The 22,763-nt window shown below is 42.6% G+C and overlaps 1 protein-coding gene across 1 annotated transcript in view; it reads left to right on the top strand.

Moving 5' to 3' along the window:
- The window catches only part of SLC25A38 (solute carrier family 25 member 38), a 250,829-nt gene that overhangs the window by 157,699 nt on the left and 70,367 nt on the right, over positions 1-22,763 (top strand). The window contains exon 4 of the mRNA XM_073557981.1: positions 9,019-9,187. Within this exon, the coding sequence (XP_073414082.1) occupies positions 9,019-9,187 (169 nt within the window). The remainder of the gene's footprint in view (positions 1-9,018; positions 9,188-22,763) is intronic.

Here is a 22,763-nt window from a genome sequence, read left to right as displayed (position 1 = left end):
CATGCAAAAAATGACGCCATTAGAGTGGGAGTTCGGTTAAAGGAGTTTTTAGGGGGTTGGCAGAAGATATCACAGAATCCTTGGATTCTGCAGACAATTCGCCAAGGTTACAGATTAGAATTCACCAACATTCGTAGTAACCAAGTCTCACCCTCTACTAGCCTCCCCTATGTGGACAGACATCCAGGAGCTACTAAAAGTAAACGCAGTCGTCCCGTTTCCCACTCCAGAAAGAGGCGCAGGGGTCATTACTCAAGTGTCTTCTCAATAAAAAAAAAAACATCGGGAGACTCTCGAACAATCATAAATCTCAAGCCCCTGAACAAGTGGATAAAATACAAGAGATTCAAAATGGAATCCATAAGAGCCACAATACCCCTGATAGACATGGACATGGTGATGGGCACTTTAGACTTGAAAAGTGCATACTACCGTGTCCCAATCCACGCTTCCTATCAGAAGTATTTAAGATTTGCCCTGAGGAACCAGGGGATAATGTATCATTTTCAGTTCCGGTGCCTTCCTTTTGGCCTTGCTTCAGCCCCCAGAATTTTTACCAAACTAATGATAGAGGTGGTCACCTATTTAAGAAACCACGGCATAACCATAATACCATATTTGGATGACTTTTTAGTAGTAGCAGGATCCGAAGAGCAGCTCAAGATCGATTGCCACCTCACAATCTCCAAGCTACAGGAGCTAGGGTGGATCATAAATTTGGAAAAGTCAAAATTGGTCCCACATTCCAGAATAAAATTTCTGGGAGTCATATTAGACTCTCACGAAAGAACATCTTTTCTGCTAGAGGAAAGACGGGTCATCTTAATCGAAAAGACCTGCCGGTTCAGGAAGAACCCCTGTTCTTTAAGGGAAGCAATGAAGATACTGGGTCTGATGACCGCATGTATCTCCTGTGTGAAGTGGAGTCAGTTTCACTCACGAGAGCTACAAAAGGAGGTTTTGCAGACCTGGGACAGAAGACAGAGTTCTTTGGACAGAAGGATGACACTGTCGCCTTCAGTGAGAAGATCATTAAGATGGTGGACCAACCCAGAAAACCTGAAAGTGGGAGTACCTTGGGTTCTCTCTCCCTGTATCACCGTTACTACGGACGCCAGTCAGTTCAGTTGGGGCGGACACATAGAAGGAAGATACTTCCAAGGACAATGGAGTCCACAGATGAACACCAAGTCATCAAACTTCAGGGAGTTGTACGCAATATGGAAAGTTCTCTACCAGGCTCGGTCAGAGGAAAAACTGTGAAGGTGCTGTCCGACAATGTGACAGCAGTAGCCTTTCAAAGTCACCAGGGAGGCCCAAAACACCTGTCGTTACAACAACTAGCAAACCAGATTTTCAAATGGACGAAGAACTCGGTCGAATCCATCTCGGCAGTTCACCTGGAAGGAGCCAAGAACCAGGTGGTGGATTTCCTGAGCAGGACAAAAATAAATCCCACAGAATGGGAATTGAATTAGGAGGTATTCAACATACTGTGCCAACGTTGGGGAACACCATAGTTGGACATTTTTGCCTCCAGAACAAATGCAAAGGTCAGAACCTTCTCACTGAATCCTCTAGACGTGGCAGCGGGGGTCGACGCTGTGTCTCATCCTTGGGGAGAAGGCCCCCTGTACGCCTTGCCACCTCTCCCGCTGATTCCAAGAACGCTCAGGAAGATTCTAGACGACGGAGCGACAGTGGTCTTGGTAGTACCTTTTTGGCCAAAAAGAAGCTGTTTTCCTCTTCTAAACAGAATAGCGGTAGAAAGACCCATCCTTTTACCGAAGACACAAGAAAGATCTACTGCACCAAGGCCCGCTCCTCCACATCAACCCAGATTCACTCCAACTGTCAGCCTGGCTCCTGAACGCCAAACCCTGAGGTCCAGAAGCCTGTCGGAAGAAGTGATCACCACACTCCAAGCAAGTAGAAAGCCAGTAACGGCAATTTACAATAAGATATGGAAGCGGTTCTGTACCTTTTCAGGAGAAGCCCCGATAGATACTACAAGTCCGGACATTCCCAGAATCCTCGACATTCTCCAGTTGAGCTTTAAGAAAAGCCTTCGGCCTAGTCTCAACCATTTTCTTTGACTTTTCTCTAGCTGCACATCCCTGGATAGCGAGATTTTCTAGAGCCATACAGTGGTTGAGACCCCTCGCAAGGAGGTCATCTCCACCATGGGACCTTAACCTGGTCCTTAATGCCCTGTGTAAACCCCGTATCTAGAGGATATGGACATAGCCAAACTCCTTTAAGACGGCCTTCCTCGTGGCTATCACGTCAGCAAAGAGGTTGGGGGAAATGCAGGCCCTATCTATACAGGATCCGTACCTACGGATTTTTGATGACAGGATAGTCTTGAGGCTCGACACATTTTTTCTCCCCAAAATAGTATCATCTACAAATATGAACCAGGAAGTGGTCCTTCCCTCGTTCTGCCAGCACCCTAGAAATCCAAAGGAAGGGGGTCTATCATAATTTAGACAACAGAGAGATAGTACTAAAATATCTGAAAGCAACCAAGGGTTGGAGACGAGACAAGAATCTGTTTATACAGTATGGGGGGCCAAATAGGGGCTGTAAAGCGGCAAAAGCAACATATTCCCCAGATATTCTTAGAGCCCATTCCACCCAAGCTATGGCTACATCATGGTCAGAAAGAGGGGGGCCTCAACAGAACAAATTTGCAGGGCTGCAACTTGGGCTAATCTTAGCACTTTCGCTAGGCATTGCAAACTAGATATTGTTTCAGAACAATTAGCTTTTGGCAGGAGAGTCTTACATGCGGTAGTCCTGCCCTAAGATTACCATCGTTTGGTACTTCTCTATGGTGCTGTCAGGTGGTGAACTGGAAACGGTAATTAGACCTACCGTTAATTGTGTTTCCTGGAATCGATCCTGACAGCACTATTAATTCCGTCCCTACTGCAAGGTTGTTGGTTTACATACTGATGTGACGTAACATTTGTATAAGAATTGTTAGTAAAGTTCTTTTTGCATCCATCCAGATGTGGTACTTTGGAAAATCACTGATGGGTGGAAAGGGGAGGGTCCTTTTAACCGCTTGTTGTTCCTGTCCCACCGAGGGTAAGAAAGACGTCCTCCATGGTGCTGTCAGGATGGATTCCTGGAAACACAATTACCGGAAGGTCTAATTACCGTTTTTCACCCCAAATTTTTATTTTCCCAAGGGTAACGGGAGAAATTAAACTCCCAAAGTTGTGCAATTTGTCCTGAGTAAACCACTGTGTGGGCGCACGGCAGAGCTCGGAAAGGAAGGAGCGTCGTTTGACTTTTTCAATGCAGAATTGGCTGGAATTGAGATTGGACACCATGTCGCATTTGGAGAGCCCCTGATGTGCCTAAACAGTGGAAATCCCTCACAAGCAATACCATTTTGGAAACTAGACCACCCAAGGAACTTAACTAGATGTGTGCTGAGCACTTTGAACCCCTAAGTGTTTCCCTAAAGTTTATAATGTAGAGCCGTGAAAATAAAAAATCTTTTTTTTTCCACAAAAATGATCTTTTAGCCCCCAATTTTTTATTTTCACAAGGGTAACAGGAGAAATTGGAGCACAAAAGTTGTTGTCCAATTTGTCCTGAAGACGTTGGTACCCCATATGTGGGAGAATACTACTGTTTGGGCACAAGGTGGGGCTCGGAAGGGAAGTAGTGATGTTCTGGAATGCAGACTTTGATGGAATGGTCTGCAGGCATCATGCTGTGTTTGCAGAGCCCCTGATGTGCCTAAATACTGGAAACCCCCACAATTCTAATTCCAACCCTATCCCCAACACACCTCTAACCCTAATCCCAACCTTAACCATAACCCTAACCACAAACCTAACACCAACACACATCTAACCCTAATCCCAACCATAACCCCAACGCACCCCTAAACTTAATCCCAACTCTAACCCTAATTTTAGCCTCAATCCTTACCCAAGCTTTAGCCCCAGCCCTAACATTAACTTTAGCCCCCAACTCTAACCCTAACTTTAGCCTAACACTAGCCCTATCTTTAGCCTGACCCTAACTTTAGCCTGACCCTAACTTTAGCCTGACCCTAACTTTAGCCTGACCCTAACTTTAGCCTGACCCTAACTTTAGCCTGACCCTAACTTTAGCCTGACCCTAACTTTAGCCTAACCCTAACTTGAGCCTAACCCTAACTTGAGCCTAACCGTAACCCTAGCCTTAACAGTAGCCCTAGCCCTAACAGTAGCCCTAGCTTTAACAGTAGCCCTAGCCCTTACAGTTGCTCTCACAAATAGATGTAAGTCTTATCAAAATTTTTTACCATGATCATGAAGTACAATATGTCATGAGAAAACAGTCTCTGAATTTGTGGGATCCATTAATGCGTCCCAGAGTTATTACCTCATAGAGTGACACTGGTCAGTCAGAATTGTAAAATTTGGCCTGGTCAGGAAGGTGAATACAGGCTTTGGGGTGAAGGAGTTAAACACATCCCTGAGGTTTGTAATTTGATTTACTGTGACTGATAGCCCCTGTAATAACCCTAACTTTAACTTGTATATAATGATTTAGTATGGTATATTGATCATTTTCATTCTTTTGGATTTAGAAGCAGAAATATATTTCAGTTTCAATGTTATATAAAAGTGAAGTATATTATTATTCTGAAAGGGAAGCTTTTAGCTGATTAGTGCTGCTCAACCCTTGGCAGTATAAATCAGAGCCTGGCTTGAGGTAATTTTTATTTCTAAAATACTGTGGTGTTTCAGAGAATATATAGTTTAAAAACTTAGCTGGTGCACATAGTTAGAAATAAGTCTAAAGCTGGGATCACACATGCAAGAAACAGAGCCGAGTCTCGCATGTTAATACCCGGCACTGCCGCCGGCACTCGGGAGCGGAGCATGCGGCTCCATGTATTGCTATGCGGCCGCACGCTCCGATCCGAGTGGCGGCGGCAGTGTCGGGTATTAACATGCGAGACTCGGCCGTGTTCATCGCATGTGTGATCCCGGCCTAACCCAGCGCTTCCCCCAGTCGGCTTATCGCTGCACCACCCTAGTGAATTGACAGGTCTCTCCTATGTAGATACATTGAGAGAGACCTGTGAATCACCTGAAGAGATTCTGGGAAAAGCTGTCCAGGATCTTCTAATTATATTTTTTCTGAGACGCCAGACCATTTCAGAGAAAAATATACCTGGCAACAATTGTTCATCCTCTGAAATGTTAAGTGCTGAGGAATAAGTTGACATTGTAGAAATAAAACTATGCAGGCTCATGATTCGACAAGACAGTTTCCATTTAACCCCTTCACCCCCCAAGGGTGGTTTGCACGTTCATGACCGGGCCAATTTTTACAATTCTGACCACTGTCCCTTTATGAGGTAATAACTCTGAAATGCTTCCATGGATCCCGATGATTCTGACATTGTTTTCTCGTGACATATTGTACTTCATGTTAGTGGTAAAATTTCATTCATATAACTTACGGTTATTTGTGAAAAAAAAAAACGGAAATTTGGCGAAAATTTCGCAATTTTCCAACTTTGAATTTTTATGCCCTTAAATCACAGAGATACGGCACACAAAAACCTTAAATAGTAACATTTCCCACATGTTTACTTTACATCAGCACAATTTTGGAACCAAAATTTTTTTTGTTAGGAAGTTATAAGGGTTAAAAGTTGACCAGCAATTTCTCATTTTTACAACACCATTTTATTTTTACGGACCACATCACATTTGAAGCCACTTTGAGGGCTCTATATGATAGAAAATACCCAAAAGTGACACCATTCTAAAAACTGCACCCCTCAAGGTGCTCAAAACCACATTCAAGAAGTTTATTAACCCTTCAGGTGCTTCACAGGAATTTTTTGAATATTTAAAAAAAATGAACATTTAACTTTTTTTCACAAAAAAAATAATTCAGGTTCAATTTTTTTTATTTTACAAAGGGTAAAAGGAGAAATTGGACTGGAAAAGTTATTGTGCAATTTGTCCTGAGTACGCTGATACCTGATATGTGGGGGGAACCACTGTTTCGGCGCATGGCAGAGCTCAGAAGGGAAGGAGCGCTGTTTGACTTTTTCAATGCGAAATTGGCTGGAATTCTGATCGGTCGCCATGTCACGTTTGGAGAGCCCCTGATGTACCTAAACAGTGGAAACTCCCCACAAGTGACCCCATTTTGGGAACTAGACCCCCCAAAGAACATATCTAGATATGTGGTGAGAACTTTGAACCCCCAAGGGCTTCACAGAAGTTTATAACGTACAGCCATACAATTATAAAATCATATTTTTTCCACAAAAATGATCTTTTCACCCTCAATTCTTACTTTCCCAAGGGTAACAGGACCCTAAAAGTTATTGTGCAATTTGTCCTGAGTACGCTGATACCCCATATGTGGGGGTAAACCACTATTTGGGCGCATGGCAGAGCTCGGAAGGGAAGCAGCGCCATTTGACTTTTTTGGCTGGAATTGAGATCGGACACCATGTCGCGTTTGGAAAGCCCTTGATGTACCTAAACAGTGGAAACCCCCCACAAATGACACCATTTTGGAAACTAGACCCCCTAAGGAACTTATCTAGATGTGTGGTGAGCACTTTGAACCCCCAAGGGCTTCACGGAAGTATATAATGCCCGGGAGTGAAAATAAAAAAATCGTATTTTTTCCACAAACATGATCATTTAGTCCCCAATTTTTTTATTTTCCCAAGGTTACCAGGAGAAAATAGACCCCAAAAGTTGTTGTCCAATTTGTCCTGAGTACCCTGATACCCCATATGTGGGACAAAACTACTGTATGGGCCCACGTTGAGGCTCGGAATGGAAGTAGTGACGTTTTGGAATGCAGACTTTGATGGAATGCTCTGCGGGTGTCATGTTGCCTTTGGAGAGCCCCTGATGTACCTAAACAGTGGAAACCCCCCCACAAATGACACCATTTTGGTAACTAGACCCCTTAAGGAACTTATCTAGATGTGTGGTGAGTACTTTGAACCCCCAAGGGCTTCACAGAAGTTTATAACGCCCGGGCGTGAAAATAAAAAAATCATATTTTTTTCCCACAAAAATGATATTTTTGCCCCCAATTTTTTATTTTCCTAAGGACAACAGGAGAAATAGGACCCCAAAAGTTGTTTTGCAATTTGTCCTGAGTAGGCTGATACCCCATATGTGGGGGTAAAACACTGTTTGGGCGCATGGCAGAGCTTGGAAGGGAAGGAGCACCATTTGACTTTTTCAACGCAGAATTGGCTAATTGAGATCAGACGCCATGTTGCGTTTGGAGAGCACCCGATGTGCCCAAACAGTGGAAACCCCCCAATTCTAACGCCAACCCTAATCTCAACCCTAACCCTAGCCCTAACCCTAATGGGAAAATGGAAATAAATACATTTTTTTAATTTTAGTATTTTTCCCTAACTAAGGGGGTGATAACGGGGGGTTTGATTTACTATTTAGGGCGGTTTTTATTTTTGGCAGCTGTCACACGCTAAAAGACGCTTTTTATTATAAAAATAGTTTTTGCATCACCACATATTGAGAGCTATAATTTTTCTGTATTTTGACCCACTGAGTCATGTGAGGTCTTATTTTTTGCGGGACGAGTTGACGTTTTTATTGGTATCATGTTTGGGCACATGACATTTTTTTTATTGCTTTTTATTCCGATTTTTGGGACGCAGAGTGAACAAAAACCAGCGTTTCTTGAATTTCTTTTGGGGGGTGCGTTTACATCGTTCCGCGTGCGGTAAAATTGATAAAGCGGTTTTATTCTTCGGGTCAGTACGATTACAGCGATACTTCATTTGTCATTTTTTTATGTTTTGGCACTTTTATGTAATAAAAACAATTTTACATAAAAAATAATTATTTTTACATCGCTTTATTCTGCGAGCTATAACTTTTTTACTTTTTCTCTGATGATGCTGTGTGGCGGCTCGTTTTTTGCGGGACAAGATGACGTTTTCAGCGGTACCATGGATATTTATATGCGTCTTTTTGATCGCGCGTTATTGCACTTTTTGTTCGGTGGTATGATAATAAATCATTATTTTTTGCTTGTTTTTTATTTTTATTTTTTAAGGGGTTCACTAAAGGGACAATTTTATAGGGCAGGTCGTTTCAGACGCGGCGATACCAAATATGTGTACTTTTATTGCTTTTTTTTTTATTTCCAAAAAATGAATTTATTAGGGAATATATTTTTTTTTAATTTATTTAGCGATTTTTTTTTTTATTTTTTTTTTTTAATTATTTTTACACTCTTTTTTTTTTTAACTTTATTAGGTTGTCCCAGGGGGGACATCACTGTCCTGTGACAGATCAGCAATCTCACAGGCAGTGTGCAGGTTTCCTCCTTGCCTGCGCTTTGCAGGCACTGAGGAAGCCAGCTCCCTGCAGGCCCCCGAAGGTCCCTGTCGCCATCTTGGATCCGGGGACCTGCAGGAAAGGAGACCCCTGCAGCAGCGCTGCACATTGCGCTGCTGTGGGGGGCGCTGGGAAGCACGGAGGAAGCCCCCTCCCTGCCGATGCTTCCCTTTAACCCCCAGTACACCGCGATCGTGTTTGATCGCGGTGTGCAAGGGGTTAACGTGTCGGGGGCGGTCCGTGATAATCTGCTGACACCTGGTCGCGATCAGTGGCGCTCACCACGTGGGCGCCGCTGATCGCGCTAGACGTACTATCCCGTCCATGGGCATAGGGGCCCGGGCCCCATGGACGGGATAGTACGTCTGATGTCAGAAAGGGGTTAAAGCAGTGTTTCCCAAGCTCCAGTCCTCACGGTCCCCAACAGAACATATTGTCAGGATTTCCTTAGTATTGTACAGGTGATGGAATTATTATCAAGGCATCTAAAACTGCCACATGTTCTCTCACCTTTGCTGTATTAAGGAAATCCATAAAACATGACCTGTTAAAGGCCTTGAGGATGAGGTTTGGGAAACTGTGATTTAAAGTCTGGAATGCCACACTACGTATTGTGCTAATAATATCCCCTCAATATTTCTTGCAGAGTGGTAAATATCAGTATACTGGTGTGTTTCGAGCTCTGGGGAACATATACAGAACTGAAGGTGCTCGTGGTCTTTTCAGTGGATTGTCTGCCACCTTGCTACGAGATGCTCCATTTTCAGGGATATATCTGATGTTTTATACACAAGCCAAGAGGTTCACCCAGCCTTGTAAGTAGATTTTAGTTTATTTCTTCATAGAAATCTTAGAATGGTGTACCTTGCAAATATAATTTATTGAGGTACTTGGATAATAAATCACAATAAGCTTTCCAAAAAGTTTTACTTATGGAGTAAGTCATTTCAAGGATGGATAAGAACTCTTGTAATTTTTAAGAAAGAAAAACTCTCTTCCCCAATTGTTAATATCCAATGTAAAAATGATTAAAGCTGGATGTGTTGCTAATAAAACAGTGTAGAACTGCTGTTTCTTTTGGCAATTACTCTGATCTGCTCCTTATCCACATTTTCCGCGAAGGCTTTTGTGGATTCAGGAGCGGCCGTGAATCTGATGGACTTGGATTTTGCTAAACGTTGTGGTTTTCCTATGACACCTCTGCGGACGTCTATTCCTTTGAGGGGTATTGATGCTACTCCTTTGGCGAAGAATAAACCTCAGTTTTGGACCTAAGTGATAATGCGGGTCGCCCCATACCACCAAGAAAATTGCAGATTTTTGGTGTTGCATGATTTACATGATACCATTGTTCTGGGTTTTCCCTGGTTGCAAATCCATAATCCGGTTTTGGATTGGAAATCTGTGTCTGTGGTGAGTTGGGGTTGTCGGTGTGCTCTTGGTGACACTCCTGTTTTCGCCACCTCTCCCCAGTCTCGTGATGTTCCTGACTATTTGGCTGATTTTTATGATGTATTTAGTGAGAGCAAGTCTACGTCTTTGCCTCCTCATAGGAGTTATGACAATTGAGTTGAGACCTGGGTGTAAATTTCCCAAGGGTCGACGTTTCAATTTATCTGTACACAAACACGAGGCTATGCGATCTTATATTAAGGAGTCGTTGGAGAAGGGTCATATTAGACCATCCTCTTCGCCCTTAGGTGCTGGGTTTTTTTTTCGTGGCCAAGAAAGATGGTTCATTAAGGCCTTGTATTGACTATCGTTCCCTCAACAAAATTACGGTTAAATATCAGTATCCGTTACCCCTGATTTCTGATTTATTCTCCAGAGTTAAAGGTGCTTGCTGGTTTACTAAGCTTGACCTCAGGGGGACGTATAATCTTATTCTCATCAAGCATGGGGATGAATGGAAGACGGCGTTTAATACTCCGGAGGTAAATTTTGAGTACCTGGTGATGTCTTTTGGTTTCACTAATGCCCCTTCTGTCTTCCAATCCTTCATGAATGATATTTTCTGGGACTTTGTGGATAAGTTTTTGATCATCTATCTGGATGATATTTTGATCATTTCCAGGGATTGGGATTCTCATGTGGAACATGTTCGGACTGTGTTCCGGATTTTGAGGGAGAATTCCTTGTATGGTAAGGGATCGAAGTGCCTTTTTGGTGTACAGAGGATTTCATTTTTGGGATTTATTTTGTCTCCGTCAACTATTGAAATGGACCCGGCCAAGGTACAGGCCATTTATGATTGGGTTCAACCCACTTCTTTGAAGGCTCTCCAGAAGTTTTTGGGTTTTGCTAATTTTTATTGTAAATTTATAGCTAATTTTTCTGGTATTGCTAAACCACTGACTGATTTAACTAAGAAGGGTGCTGATGTGCTGAATTGGTCTTCAGAGGCTGTTTCGGCCTTTCAGGAGCTGAAGCGGAGGTTCACTTCTGCTCCGGTTTTGCGGCAACCTGATGTCTCACTTCCTTTTCAGGTGGAGGTAGACGCTTCAGAGATTGGTGCAGGAGCTGTTTTGTCCCAAAAAGATCCGGTGACGTCTAAAATGAATCCCTGTGCCTTCTTTCCCGAAAGTTCTCCCCATCTGAACGCAACTATGAGGTGGGGAATCTGGAATTGTTAGCCATGAAATGGGCATTTGAGGAGTGGAGACATTGGTTGGAGGGAGCTAGACATCAAGTTGTGGTCCTCACTGACCACAAGAATTTGATTTACCTTGAGTCGGCCAAACGCTTGAATCCTAGACAGGCTAGGTGGGCCTTGTTTTTTACGCGTTTTGATTTTGTGGTCTCCTTTCTTCCAGGCACTAAGAATGTTAAGGCAGATGCCCTTTCTAGGAGTTTCTTTGCTGATTCTCCTATTGTGACCAAGCCTACTACCATCCTAGGTGAGGGGGTAGTTCTTTCTGCCATCTCGCCCGATTTGAGACGTGCTCTGGAAGAATTCCAGGAGGACAAACCTGAGCGTTGTCCTATGGGAAAATTGTATGTTCCTGACCAGTGGAGGAAGAGAGTGATGTCTGAAGTTCATTGCTCCGCATTGGCTGGTCATCCAGGTATTTTTGGTACCAGAGATTTGGTGAGTCGGTCTTTTTGGTGGCCTGCCTTATCTCGTGATGTCAGGAATTTTGTGCAGTCCTGTGGGACTTGTTCCCGGTCTAAACCCTGTTCTCGCTCTAGTGGGTTGTTGATGCCCTTGCCGGTGCCTAAGAGGCCATGGACCCATATTTCAGTGGATTTTATTTCTGATCTTCCTGTCTCTCAGAGAATGACTGTTATCTGGGTGATTTGTGATAGATTCTCTAAGATGGTCCATCTTGTGCCACTCCCAAAATTGCCATCTTCCTCAGAGTTGGTGCCCTTGTTTTTACAACAGGTGGTTCGGTTGCATGAGATTCCTGAGAACATGGTGTCGGACAGAGGAGTTCAGTTTGTTTCCAGATTCTGGAAAGCCTTTTGTTCCAAGCTGGGAATTCAGTTGTTCTTTTCCTCTGCGTTTCACCCTCAGATCAATGGGCAGACGGAGAGAACAAACCAGACTTTGGAGTCCTATTTGAGATGTTTTATATCTGCTGATCAAGATGATTGGGTTTCATTTTTACCCTTGGCCGAATTCCCTTTAAATAATAGAGCTAGTTCTGCCACCTTGATGTCCCCCTTTTTCTGTAACTTTGGGTTTCAGCCTCGATTTTCTTCAGGGCAAGTGGAATCTTCAGCCTGCCCAGGTGTTGACACTGTGGTAGAGAGAATGCTGCAGATTTGGGACCAAGTAGTGGATAAGTTGTCTCTCTCCCAGGAAAAGGTCCAGCGGTTTTCTAACCGGCATAGGACCATTGGTCCCCGGTTTAAAGTGGGTGATTTGGTTTGGTTGTCATCAAAGAATCTCTCTATGAAGGTGGCTTCTCCAAAGTTCAAGCCAAGATTTATTAGACCTTACAAGATTTTGGAGATTCTTAATCCGGTTTCTTTTCGATTGGCTCTTCCTGTTACGTTTAAGATCCATAACGTGTTTCATAAGTCTCTGTTGAAGAGGTTTGTTGAGCCAGTGGTTCCTATGGCGGCACCTCCTGACCCTGTGTTGGTTGAAGGTAATGTGGAATATGAGGTAGAGAAAATACTGGATTCTCGTCTGGCTAGACGGAGACTCCAGTATTTGGTCAAGTGGAAGGGTTATGGCCAGGAGGACAATTCTTGGGTCTCTGCGTCTGATATTCATTCCGATAGATTGGTTTGTGCTTTTCATCGTGCCCATCCTGATCGGCCCGGTAGCATGGATGAGGGTTCGGTGACCCCTCCTCAAGGGGGGGGTACTGTTGTGAGCTCATTTTCGGGTTTGCCTCTGGCTTCTGGTGAGGGTTATGGAGCTGGCTGTGCTGAGAGGAGTAGTGAGTTCTCTATCTGGACTCCCTCTGTTGGTGAAGGGAGGTAATGAAGCTGATCTAAATGGCAGAGACCGGCTACCTGAGGAAGAGGACTGCGACTGGATATCAGTAGTTTCTGATTGGATTTAAGGCAGCCGACTCCCTAGTTTCTTGCTGGTGATTTCTCCTGACTGTGGCTTCTGGTTTCCAGTTTGGTTCCTGCCTTCTTAAAGCTAAGTTTTCTCTGCTATTTTTCATATGAGTTTTTGTCTGGTTTATTTAGTTTTTGTGTTCAGCCAGTCCTGGCTGGGCCTGGGCTGAATCCCCATTTTGTCTCTGATCAGTTGATCTCTTTTGCTCTGTCTTCAGAATATACCTGAGTGCTGATATAGGGATTTTTCTATCAGACATGTTGGACATTTTTTGGCAGGGTTTTTTACGTGATTGCAGACAGCAGCTTTTCTTTCCTGTCCTTTCTAGTTAGTGAGGGCCCCATCGTTCGCTCAGCCTATTTTTCTATCTGTGTTTGTGTTTTCATCTTGTCTTACCGACAATACATGTTTGGGGGCTGTCTATTGCTTTGGGGTCTGCTCTGGGGCAGTTTAGATTTCCCCTTTTCTTTCTTTAGGCTTATTTAGTTCTCCGGCTGTGACGTGGCGCCTAGGATCATCGTAGGTACGCTCCACGGCTACTGCTAGTTGTGTGGATAGGATCAGAGGTCTGCAATCCACTTAGTTACCAACCTCTCTGGTTTTCTGTGGCTTAGCTTGTTTTTGTTTTTCCTCCTCGGTGACTCATTCATAACAACTCCCCCTAATATCCCACATCATCCTGTCAGCCAGAGCCACCGGACTACCACCACTAATATCCCATATCATTCCATCAGCCAGAGCCACGGGACTACTACCCCTAATATCCCACATCATCCTGTCAGCCTGGGGTCAGAACCAAAGCGCTGAGTGGAACGGTCCTAACTTCCATACCAGGGATCCCTTTAAGAGAGGCCTGGGGTCAGAACCAGAACGCTGAGTGGATTTGTCCTGACTGCCATACCAATGATCCCTTTAATAGATGCCTGGGGTGAGAATCAGAGCCCTGAGGGATTTACCCTATCTTCCATACCGGAGAGGCCTAGGGTCAGTACCAAAGCGCAGAGTGGATTTGCCCTCACTTCCATACCGGGGATCCCTTTAAGAGAGACTGGGATCAGAACCAGAGCGCTGAGTGGATTTGCCGTGACTTGCATAGCAATGATCCCTTTAATAGAACCCTGGGGTCAGAATCAGCTTTGAGGTATTTGCCCTAACTTACAGTCATATGTTAAAGTTTGGGCACCCCTATTAATGTTAACCTTTTTTCTTTATAACAATTTTGGTTTTTGCAACAGCTATTTCAGTTTCATATATCTAATAACTGATGGACTCAGTTATATTTCTGGATTCAAATAAGGTTTATTGTACTAACAGAAAATGTGCAATCCGCATTTAAACAAAATTTGACCGGTGCAAAAGTATGGGCACCCTTATCATTTTCTTGATTTGAACACTCCTAACTACTTTTTGCTGACTTCCTGAAGCACTAAATTGGTTTTGTAACCTCATTGAGCTTTGAACTTCATAGCCAAGTGTATCAAATCATGAGAAAAGGTATTTAAGGTGGCCACTTGCAAGTAGTTCTCCTATTTGATTCTCCTATGAAGAGTGGCATCATGGACTCCTCAAAACAACTCTCAAATGATCTGAAAGCAAAGATTATTAAACATAGCTTTTCAGGGGAAGGATACAAAAAGTTGTCTCAGATATTTAACCTGTCAGTTTCCACTGTGAGGAACATAGTAAGGAAATGGAAGAACACAGGTACAGTTCTTGTTAAGCCCAGAAGTGGCAGGCCAAGAAAAATATCAGAAAGGCAGATAAGAAGAATGGTGAGAACAGTCAAGGACAATCCACAGACCACCTCCAAAGACCTGCAGCATCATCTTGCTGCAGATGGTGTCACTGTGCATCGGTCAACAATACAGTGCACTTTGAACAAATAGAAGCTGTATGGGAGAGTGATGCGAAATAAGCCGTTTCTGCAAGCACGCCACAAACAGAGTCGCCTGAGGTATGCAAAAGCACATTTGGACAAGCCAGTTACATTTTGGAAGAAGGTCCTGTGGACTGATGAAACAAACATTGAGTTGTTTGGTCATACAAAAAGGCGTTATGCATGGAGGCTAAAAAACACAGCATTCCAAGAAAAACACTTGCTACCCACAGTAAAATTTGATGGAGGTTCCATCATGCTTTGGGGCTGTGTGGCCAATGCCGGCACTGGGAATCTTGTTAAAGTTAAGGGTCACATGGATTCAACTCAGTATCAGCAGATTCTTGACAATAATGTGCAACAATCAGTGACGAAGTTGAAGTTACGCAGGGGATGGAAATTTCAACAAGCAATGATCCAAAACACCGCTCCAAATCTACTCAGGCATTCATGTAGAGGAACAATTACAATATTCTGGAATGGTCATCCCAGTCCCCAGACCTGAATATCATTGAACATCTGTGGGATGATTTGAAGCGGGCTGTCCATGCTCGGCGACCATCAAACTTAACTGAACTGGAATTGTTTTGTAAACAGGAATGGTCACAAATACCTTCATCCAGGATCCAGGAACTCATTAATAGCTACTGGAAGCAACTAGAGGCTGTTATTTTTGCAAAAGGAGGATCTACGAAATATTAATGTCACTTTTATGTTGAGGTGCCCATACTTTTGCACCAGTCAAATTATGTTTAAATGCAGATTGCACATTTTCTGTTAGTACAATAAACCTCACTTGAATCCAGAAATATAACTGAGTCCATCAGTTATTAGATATATGAAACTGAAATAGCTGTTGCAAAAACCAAAATTGGTGTAAAGAAAAAAGGTTAACATTAACAGGGGTGCCCAAACTTTAACATATGACTGTACATACAGGAGATCCCTTTAAGAGAGCCTGGGGTGAGAACCAAAGCGCTGGATGGATTTTCCTTGTCTTCCATACCGGAAATCCCTTTAAGAAAATCCCGGGGTCAGTACCAAAGCGCAGAGTGGATTTGCCCTAACTTCCATACCAATGATCCCTTTAAGAGACCCTGGGGTCAGAACCACAGAACTGAGTGGAACGGTCCTAACTTCATACCAGGGATCCCTTTAAGAGAGGCTTGGGGTCAAAACCAAATCCCTGGATGGATTTCCTCTGACTTCCATACCAATGATCCCTTTAAGAGGGAAGATGTACCTACGGGATGGAGGATGTGTGATGGGGGTATGGGCATGGAGGGGGGATTCATTTCTGTCATGTGCGGTCTGCTCCTTTCAGGGGGGTAGACAATGGCTGAGAGCTTATGTTCCCAAAGATGCTAGATTTCTCCCACCATGTCAGTGTCTGCAGAGGTGTTGTCAAGTGGGAAAACTTGCTCATTGCAACCAATCACAGCTCAGCTACTTTTAACCAGCTCTGGTGAAATGAGAGATGCTTAGTGATTGGTTGCAAGGAAAACTGTTGCTCATAGCAACCAATCACAGCTCATCTTTTTTTTTTTAACAGCTCTGGTAAAATGAAAGATGCTTCGTGATTGGTTGGTGATACACAGACTTTTATGTTTAGAGATAAGTATGTAATAACATTTTTATAAAAAAAAGTTAAAATATTTTTAATATAATATACAGTATATATACATATGCATATTTTAATATATAGATATTCCACCCTCTCCCTTGTACAATCGAAGAGGAGATAAAAAAGAAATATACAAGCAAATGCCCCTTTTTCTGAGCCCCACTGTGCCTAAACTGCAATAACCAGCCACATGTTTGACATTATTGTCGCTTGGAAAGCCCAATCAACAATTTATGGGGTGTGAGTCTCTAGAAGCACAAGCTGGGCACAATGTAATGCTATAAAGTTTTGTAGGGTAAAAAATGTCAGTACACCACAAGATCAATTCCTTGAGGAGTCTAGTTTCCAAACTGTTGTCACTTTTGTGGGGTTTCTGCTGTTTTGGTATGTCAGGGCTCTGGAAATGTGACATGGCATTCACAATCTATTCCACACAAAATTATGCTCCAAAAATGAAATGGCTCAGTTTCCTTTCCAAGCCCTTCGATGTTCTCAAACAGCAGTTTTTGACCACATATGGAGTATCAATGCATTAAGGAGAAATACAAATTTAGGGCTAAAACATTTTTAAAAGATTCTGTGAAGCACCTAATAGATTCAACGTGCTCAACACAGCCCCACATGAATTCATTGATGGGTCTAGTTTCCATAATGGAGTCACTTGTGGGAGTTTCTGCTTTTTTGTTACCTCATGGGCTCTGCAAATGAGACATGGTGTCTATATCAACCAGATTACATTCCAAATGCCAAATGTCATTTCTTCCCTTCCGAACCCTGGCGTGTATCCATACAGTACTTTTTGACTACATGTGGGGTATTCCCGCATTCAGAAAAACGTGGGTAACAAACTGTTGGGGTCCAGTTTTTCATGTTACCTCTTTCAAAAGTGGGAAATTTGAGGCTAAAGCAACATTTTCATGAAAAAAATCTTTATTTTCAATATGACGACCTAATGTCATCAAATTCTGTGTAGCATCTGTGGGTTAAAAAATGCTCACTTTACCCTTATATAAAATTCTTGTGGTGTGTAGTTTCCAAAATGGGGTCACTTATTGGGGTTTTGTACTTTTTATGCACCTTAGGGGCCCTGCAAACCCGACATGGCATCTGCTATCTATTTCAGCCAAATTTGTGTTCCAAAATTCAAATGATGCTTCTGAACCCTTCTGGTTTGTCCAAACAAAGTTTTCTGACCACATTTGGGGTTTTACTGGGCACCAAAGTTTTTAGTCCATCTTGTCATGCTATGCCTTGTAAAAGTTACATTTTTTTTCTAAAGCAACATTTTAGAGGTAAGTTTTAAAGGAACCTGTCACCATTTTTTTCTCTTGTGAGGCCAGTACCTGAAAAGGCCAGGTGCCGCCGGCACTCTTTGGCGTTTCCTGCTCATGCATACTGCAGTACTTTGCTCTGCTCTCGACAGGGCAAATAGAAGTACGTCTGCACTGGAGCGCGTTACTGGAGACTGTGTGGATGAGGTAGGACAAGGAGGAGTATGGCATCGCCAGAAGAGAGAAGACACTGGACTAAGACTAGCAACAGACCACCCCGTAGGCGAGTATAATAAAAGCTTTTTTTCTAGTCTTGCAGGCCGGATTGGGGGCTAATATACAGCATATTAGAATGCTGTATATGAGGGATTACAGGTACTGGCCTTACCTTTTATGGGAAAACCCTAGTGACAGGTTCCCTTTAATTTTTTTCATTCCACTTTGCATGGTATCAAAATTGAAAGTTTGAAAATTGTGAATTTTTCAAAATTTTAGCCAAAATTACAATATTTTCACAAATAAATGAAAGCATATAGACTTATATTTACCGCTAACAAAAAGTACAATGTGTCATGAAAAAAATAGTTTCAAAATCACTGGGGTACATTGAAGTATTATAGAGTTATTACCACATAAAGTGAAACTGTAAATAATTAAAAAGAAAAATGTAGGGTTAAATGGAGTCTGTCACTCCCAGTATGATAACTTAAAGGGAACGTTTCAGATCCCCCTCTGCTTTTCCTATGCTAATGAAGGCTTTGACTAGTCATGTTTTACACCCCTGTGGGCGTGATAACATCGCCAGCTCATGCAAATCTAGTGCATGCGCACCACTCATTCTCACTCCGGCAGCATCACTATCTCTGAAGCTGGGTGTACACTTCCCAGCTTCAGAGAAGCAGAATGCGCATGACCGGAAATCATCTTCTGAACTTCCGGACATGCACATTGCGCACCTCTGAAGCTGGGAAGCGTACACCTGACTTCAGAGGTGCACTTCACATGACTGGAGCAGTCTTCTGATCTTCCGGACATGACAGGTTCCCTGTAAGCTAGTTATTGTATTGTTACATTACTGCACCCCTGATCCCTTAGGTCAAAAAATACCAGCACAGAATATATGGAGGGGGCATCCTAAGGAACAAGGAGGACAGATCTTCATGGTGAGGTGTGTCTGTGTGCGGTCAGAACGCATTAAATAGATGTTTACCAGTGATTGTGCGCGCTTTGGGCGCGCGCTGGGGTTACGGACCACACAATGGGGTGTAACCATGCATCAGACTGACCTCGCAATGGGGTATAACCACGCACCAGACTGGCGTATGTGCAGACTAACTGCAAACATAAATACCTGGTGTACCTCTCCTGCCAATCCTACCTTGTGTATGAAAAAGCTCTATAGTTATTACTGTTCGGGTACAGTTATTCAATAGTGCTATCCATGAAGAAAGTGCACGGGTAGAGCTATCCTATAGCTCTATTCGTAAAGGAAATGAACGGGTAGAGCTATCCAATAGCACTATCCCTCAATGTTCCTGAGCGTAAGCTATTTCACATGGTTGAGCGCACTTGGAATCTGCCCCCAAGGCCCTGCCCATGCCCAATGTTTGGTCCGTAGACCGCGGCTAGGAGTTAGTCCCACTTTTGTGTACAAAATTTTTGGGCTTTTACAGTTGGCAAAAATCTTAATAAAAGACTTCTTTGTACACACAGTTGACAGTAAACCATTTGTCAACGTTAGGAATAAGTTTACCTTGTTTCTGGGTCTCAAATATTTTGACCCTTATTTGTTGGCTTTTCTTTCCCCTGGAGGAAGCCACATATAAATTCCTGTGTGAAAACACTGGGAGAGGCAAATAAATTCCTACAATATCCAAGGACTGCCCCTGAGATTTATTGATGGTAATTGCAAAAGTCAACATGACAGGAAACTGACGCCGTCGCATCTGGACATGCAAGTTTTTATCTTTGGATATCAGGTCAATTCTTGGAATAAGAACTGTCTGACTGCTTTTCCATGTAAAGCAACGGCACAAAAAACGATTGCTTTTACGCTTTTCACATAAAGCCTTGTGCCATTACAAAGGCCATGCGTTCTGTTAAGATTACGCAGGAGCATAGTTATAGCTCCTGGTTTCAGCTTTAGTTCATGAGGAGGCAACCCACTGGGATTCAAAGAGTTAAGAAACTCTACAGGGTAATCTGTGAGAATCACACCCTCTTCTTCCACAATTGTGTCGACGGAGTGATATGTTGAGTGTTCACCTTGATCTTGACTAAGAATTTTTTTCGTTCCAAGGCATGAACGTCATCATTCAATGGAGTAAGAATTACTTTATTGGCAATTGCTTCTACCGTTGCATCAGTAATCTCAATTGAGTCGCCAAAAATAGCTGTAATTAAATCACCCTCTTCAATAAAAGAATTTGGGATTTCAATTGTGTCTTCTGGTAGACCATATTCATTTGACAACTCTCCATTGCCAAGTTTGAGTAACCATGAGTTGTACTCAACTTCGTCGTGAGACGTTCTCATATTCTGATGTAAACTTGAACCGTGAAAACTGATTCCAGGATTTTGAGTATTTAATGGTGGACTGTACAATGTGGACTCTTTCTCCACCTTCCACTATTGGTAAGGTTTGACGAAAGTCACCACCGTTTATGAAAACTTTTCCACCAAATAGTTTTTTTCCACATACTGTAGGTCTTGGAACAAATTATCCACAGCGTTCATATTAAAACAGGGAGTCATTGTTACTTCGTCCCAATTTAACGACAGATGCCTCCATAAGCTCCTTTGCTTGAAGTGAGGTTGGCTTAATTTTTGACATTGTGGTCTCATTTGTTGTAAGTCCAAACTTGGAATAGTAGGTGCTACCGTTTTGTATTAATGTAGCCGCCAATCTATTAGAGGCTACAGAGCAAATGGACTTCTTTTCGGCTTGTATTGTCTTATGCAAGCAGTTGTACAAAAATGTCTTCCCACTGCCTCCTGGGCCATCTAGAAAAAAACAGTGTGAGCTAGTGTTGTCTGGCTGTGATGCAGCATTGACTGCTTGCATAATTGCATTGAAAGCTGATTTCTGAGCTTCATTAAGCATAGCTTTCAGTTGCTCAGCCTCCTGCTTTATTACAGCATAATTCAGTTGGTCCAGTATTTCATCTGGAACATTTACTGGAGTTGGCAATCCGTAGTCAGCACAGGACTTTTTATTGCTTAAGAGAACTCCATTAATATCACGAATCACGAAGAGCCAGTTGCTCAACAATTTCTGGAGTATACCACCTGGTGTAATCCTCCATAAATTCTGTTTTATATTTTTGCCATAATGCCAATGGTTTAGCTGGTTCCCCATATACACAAATTATAGCAAATAATTTACGAAGTTGGTAGGGCATTTTGAAAACGATTGCACGCATTATACCATCTTCCCATTGGGAATCGTCTTCCAAAAGATGAAGATCAATGCACGCATTTATATACGTGTTATGTACGACTCCATTGACAGTCCTTAAGTCAGCATAAGATTTGCTCCTCTTATACGAAGTAAAAGGAGTCTTAGGTAATTCAGCTCACAATCTGTTAATGAGACTGTATACATTTGGGCAATTGTTTTCCCAAATTGAGCCTATCGTTTTTTCCATCCTTCTGGTACAGCATTTCTATCCCAAACATAGTGTTCAGGGGAATTTCACTGCACAAATACTGACGGGCGGAAGCGTCAACTCTGTTTAGCTCAAAATAAACCTGCAGTGTAGAGGCTTTTGAGTCCGAAATAACCATATCCTCCTTACCATCATCGAAAAACACTTGCTGCATGTTTTCAAGGTGCGTAGCCAGCCTTTTAATGGTATGTGAAGCATCATGCATTTTATTTTTTCTGATTCTCTACATGCCCTCAGGGGCGCTTATATACCGAGAATCTAGGTATATGGCTGGTTCATTCCAGTTTAATGTATCAAACTTGATATTGGCACAGTCATGCCCTTTGTATACATATTTGAAAAGATTTTTAACACTTTTTATTGATGAACATATCTCAATATTGATATGGCAATTGTACTTGAGTAATAAATAGGGGTTGTATGGAACTACCCATCTATTGTCGATTTCTCTCGTTCCTCGTCTGGTTTTCCCAGTATTGCATCAACGGTACTGTGGGTAACCATCAACATTGGGGTTAGTCTCTGTATTAAAATCCTTTGTGAATTTTTTTGCGCATTGACCATCTGTCATGCATATAGCACCAGGTTGATCCTCGCCACATGGGCCATGAATCATGTGCTTCATCACTGCCTCATGCAGTTTTCGATTTACTGTCTCATTTGGGATTTCAGCAGAGACCAATTCATCAATTCTTTCTTTGTCCCTCGGTTTATCATCGTCTCCGAGGATTAAAAGCATGCGAGCGTGTGGTAGTCCACGCTTTTGAAATTCTATTACATGCACATAGGCAACTATACGGCCAAAAATGTGCTTTTTCAAAATCTCGTTACGCACGGCTTGGAGTTTGATTTTAAATACTCGTGCAACCAAATCTGGTCTGAACTCTGGCATTTGCCATGGTTCTAAGTTTTCAGTAATTTCTTTCAACTTTGGGTTACAGGTCATCGTAAAAAAAAGATCTGGCTTTCCGAATTTTCGGACAATTGTCATGGCGTCTTGTTAATTTTGCTGCATAGCTCTTGGGCTTCCAATGAAATTGGATGGTAAAATTACTGGTGTCCCAGCTTTTAGCCCTTGGTGTAAAGCAGCATTATGGATGTGATCCATAACGCTGGCATAACTGTTGACACGTAATGCCTTTTGATTTTGTTTTATATATTCGATCCTGTCGGATTCAATTTTGACGTAACTGTCAACGATAAATTGTTGCGTCAACTTCCCAGCCTTTTAAAGGGGATTGAACTCGTCACGAATGGCAAGCCTGTATGCATAGTACTGCAACAGGGTGATTTTTTTTCTTTTCGATCTTGATTCACTGGTATGGATGGTAGATCAACGTCACCAATTCCTTGATGTTGCACAATTAGGGCAATTGGAGTTGTCAAATTTATTGTCCATCCACTGTCCCCATATGGGAATAGAAATGGAT

This window comes from Dendrobates tinctorius, unplaced genomic scaffold (genome assembly GCF_039654945.1).
Source record: "Dendrobates tinctorius isolate UK_male_01 unplaced genomic scaffold, ASM3965494v1 ptg000012l, whole genome shotgun sequence".
Classification (NCBI taxonomy): Eukaryota; Metazoa; Chordata; class Amphibia; order Anura; family Dendrobatidae; genus Dendrobates; species Dendrobates tinctorius.
The sequence above is the reverse complement of the archived record's forward strand: the minus strand, read 5'-3'. Positions and strand labels throughout refer to the sequence as shown.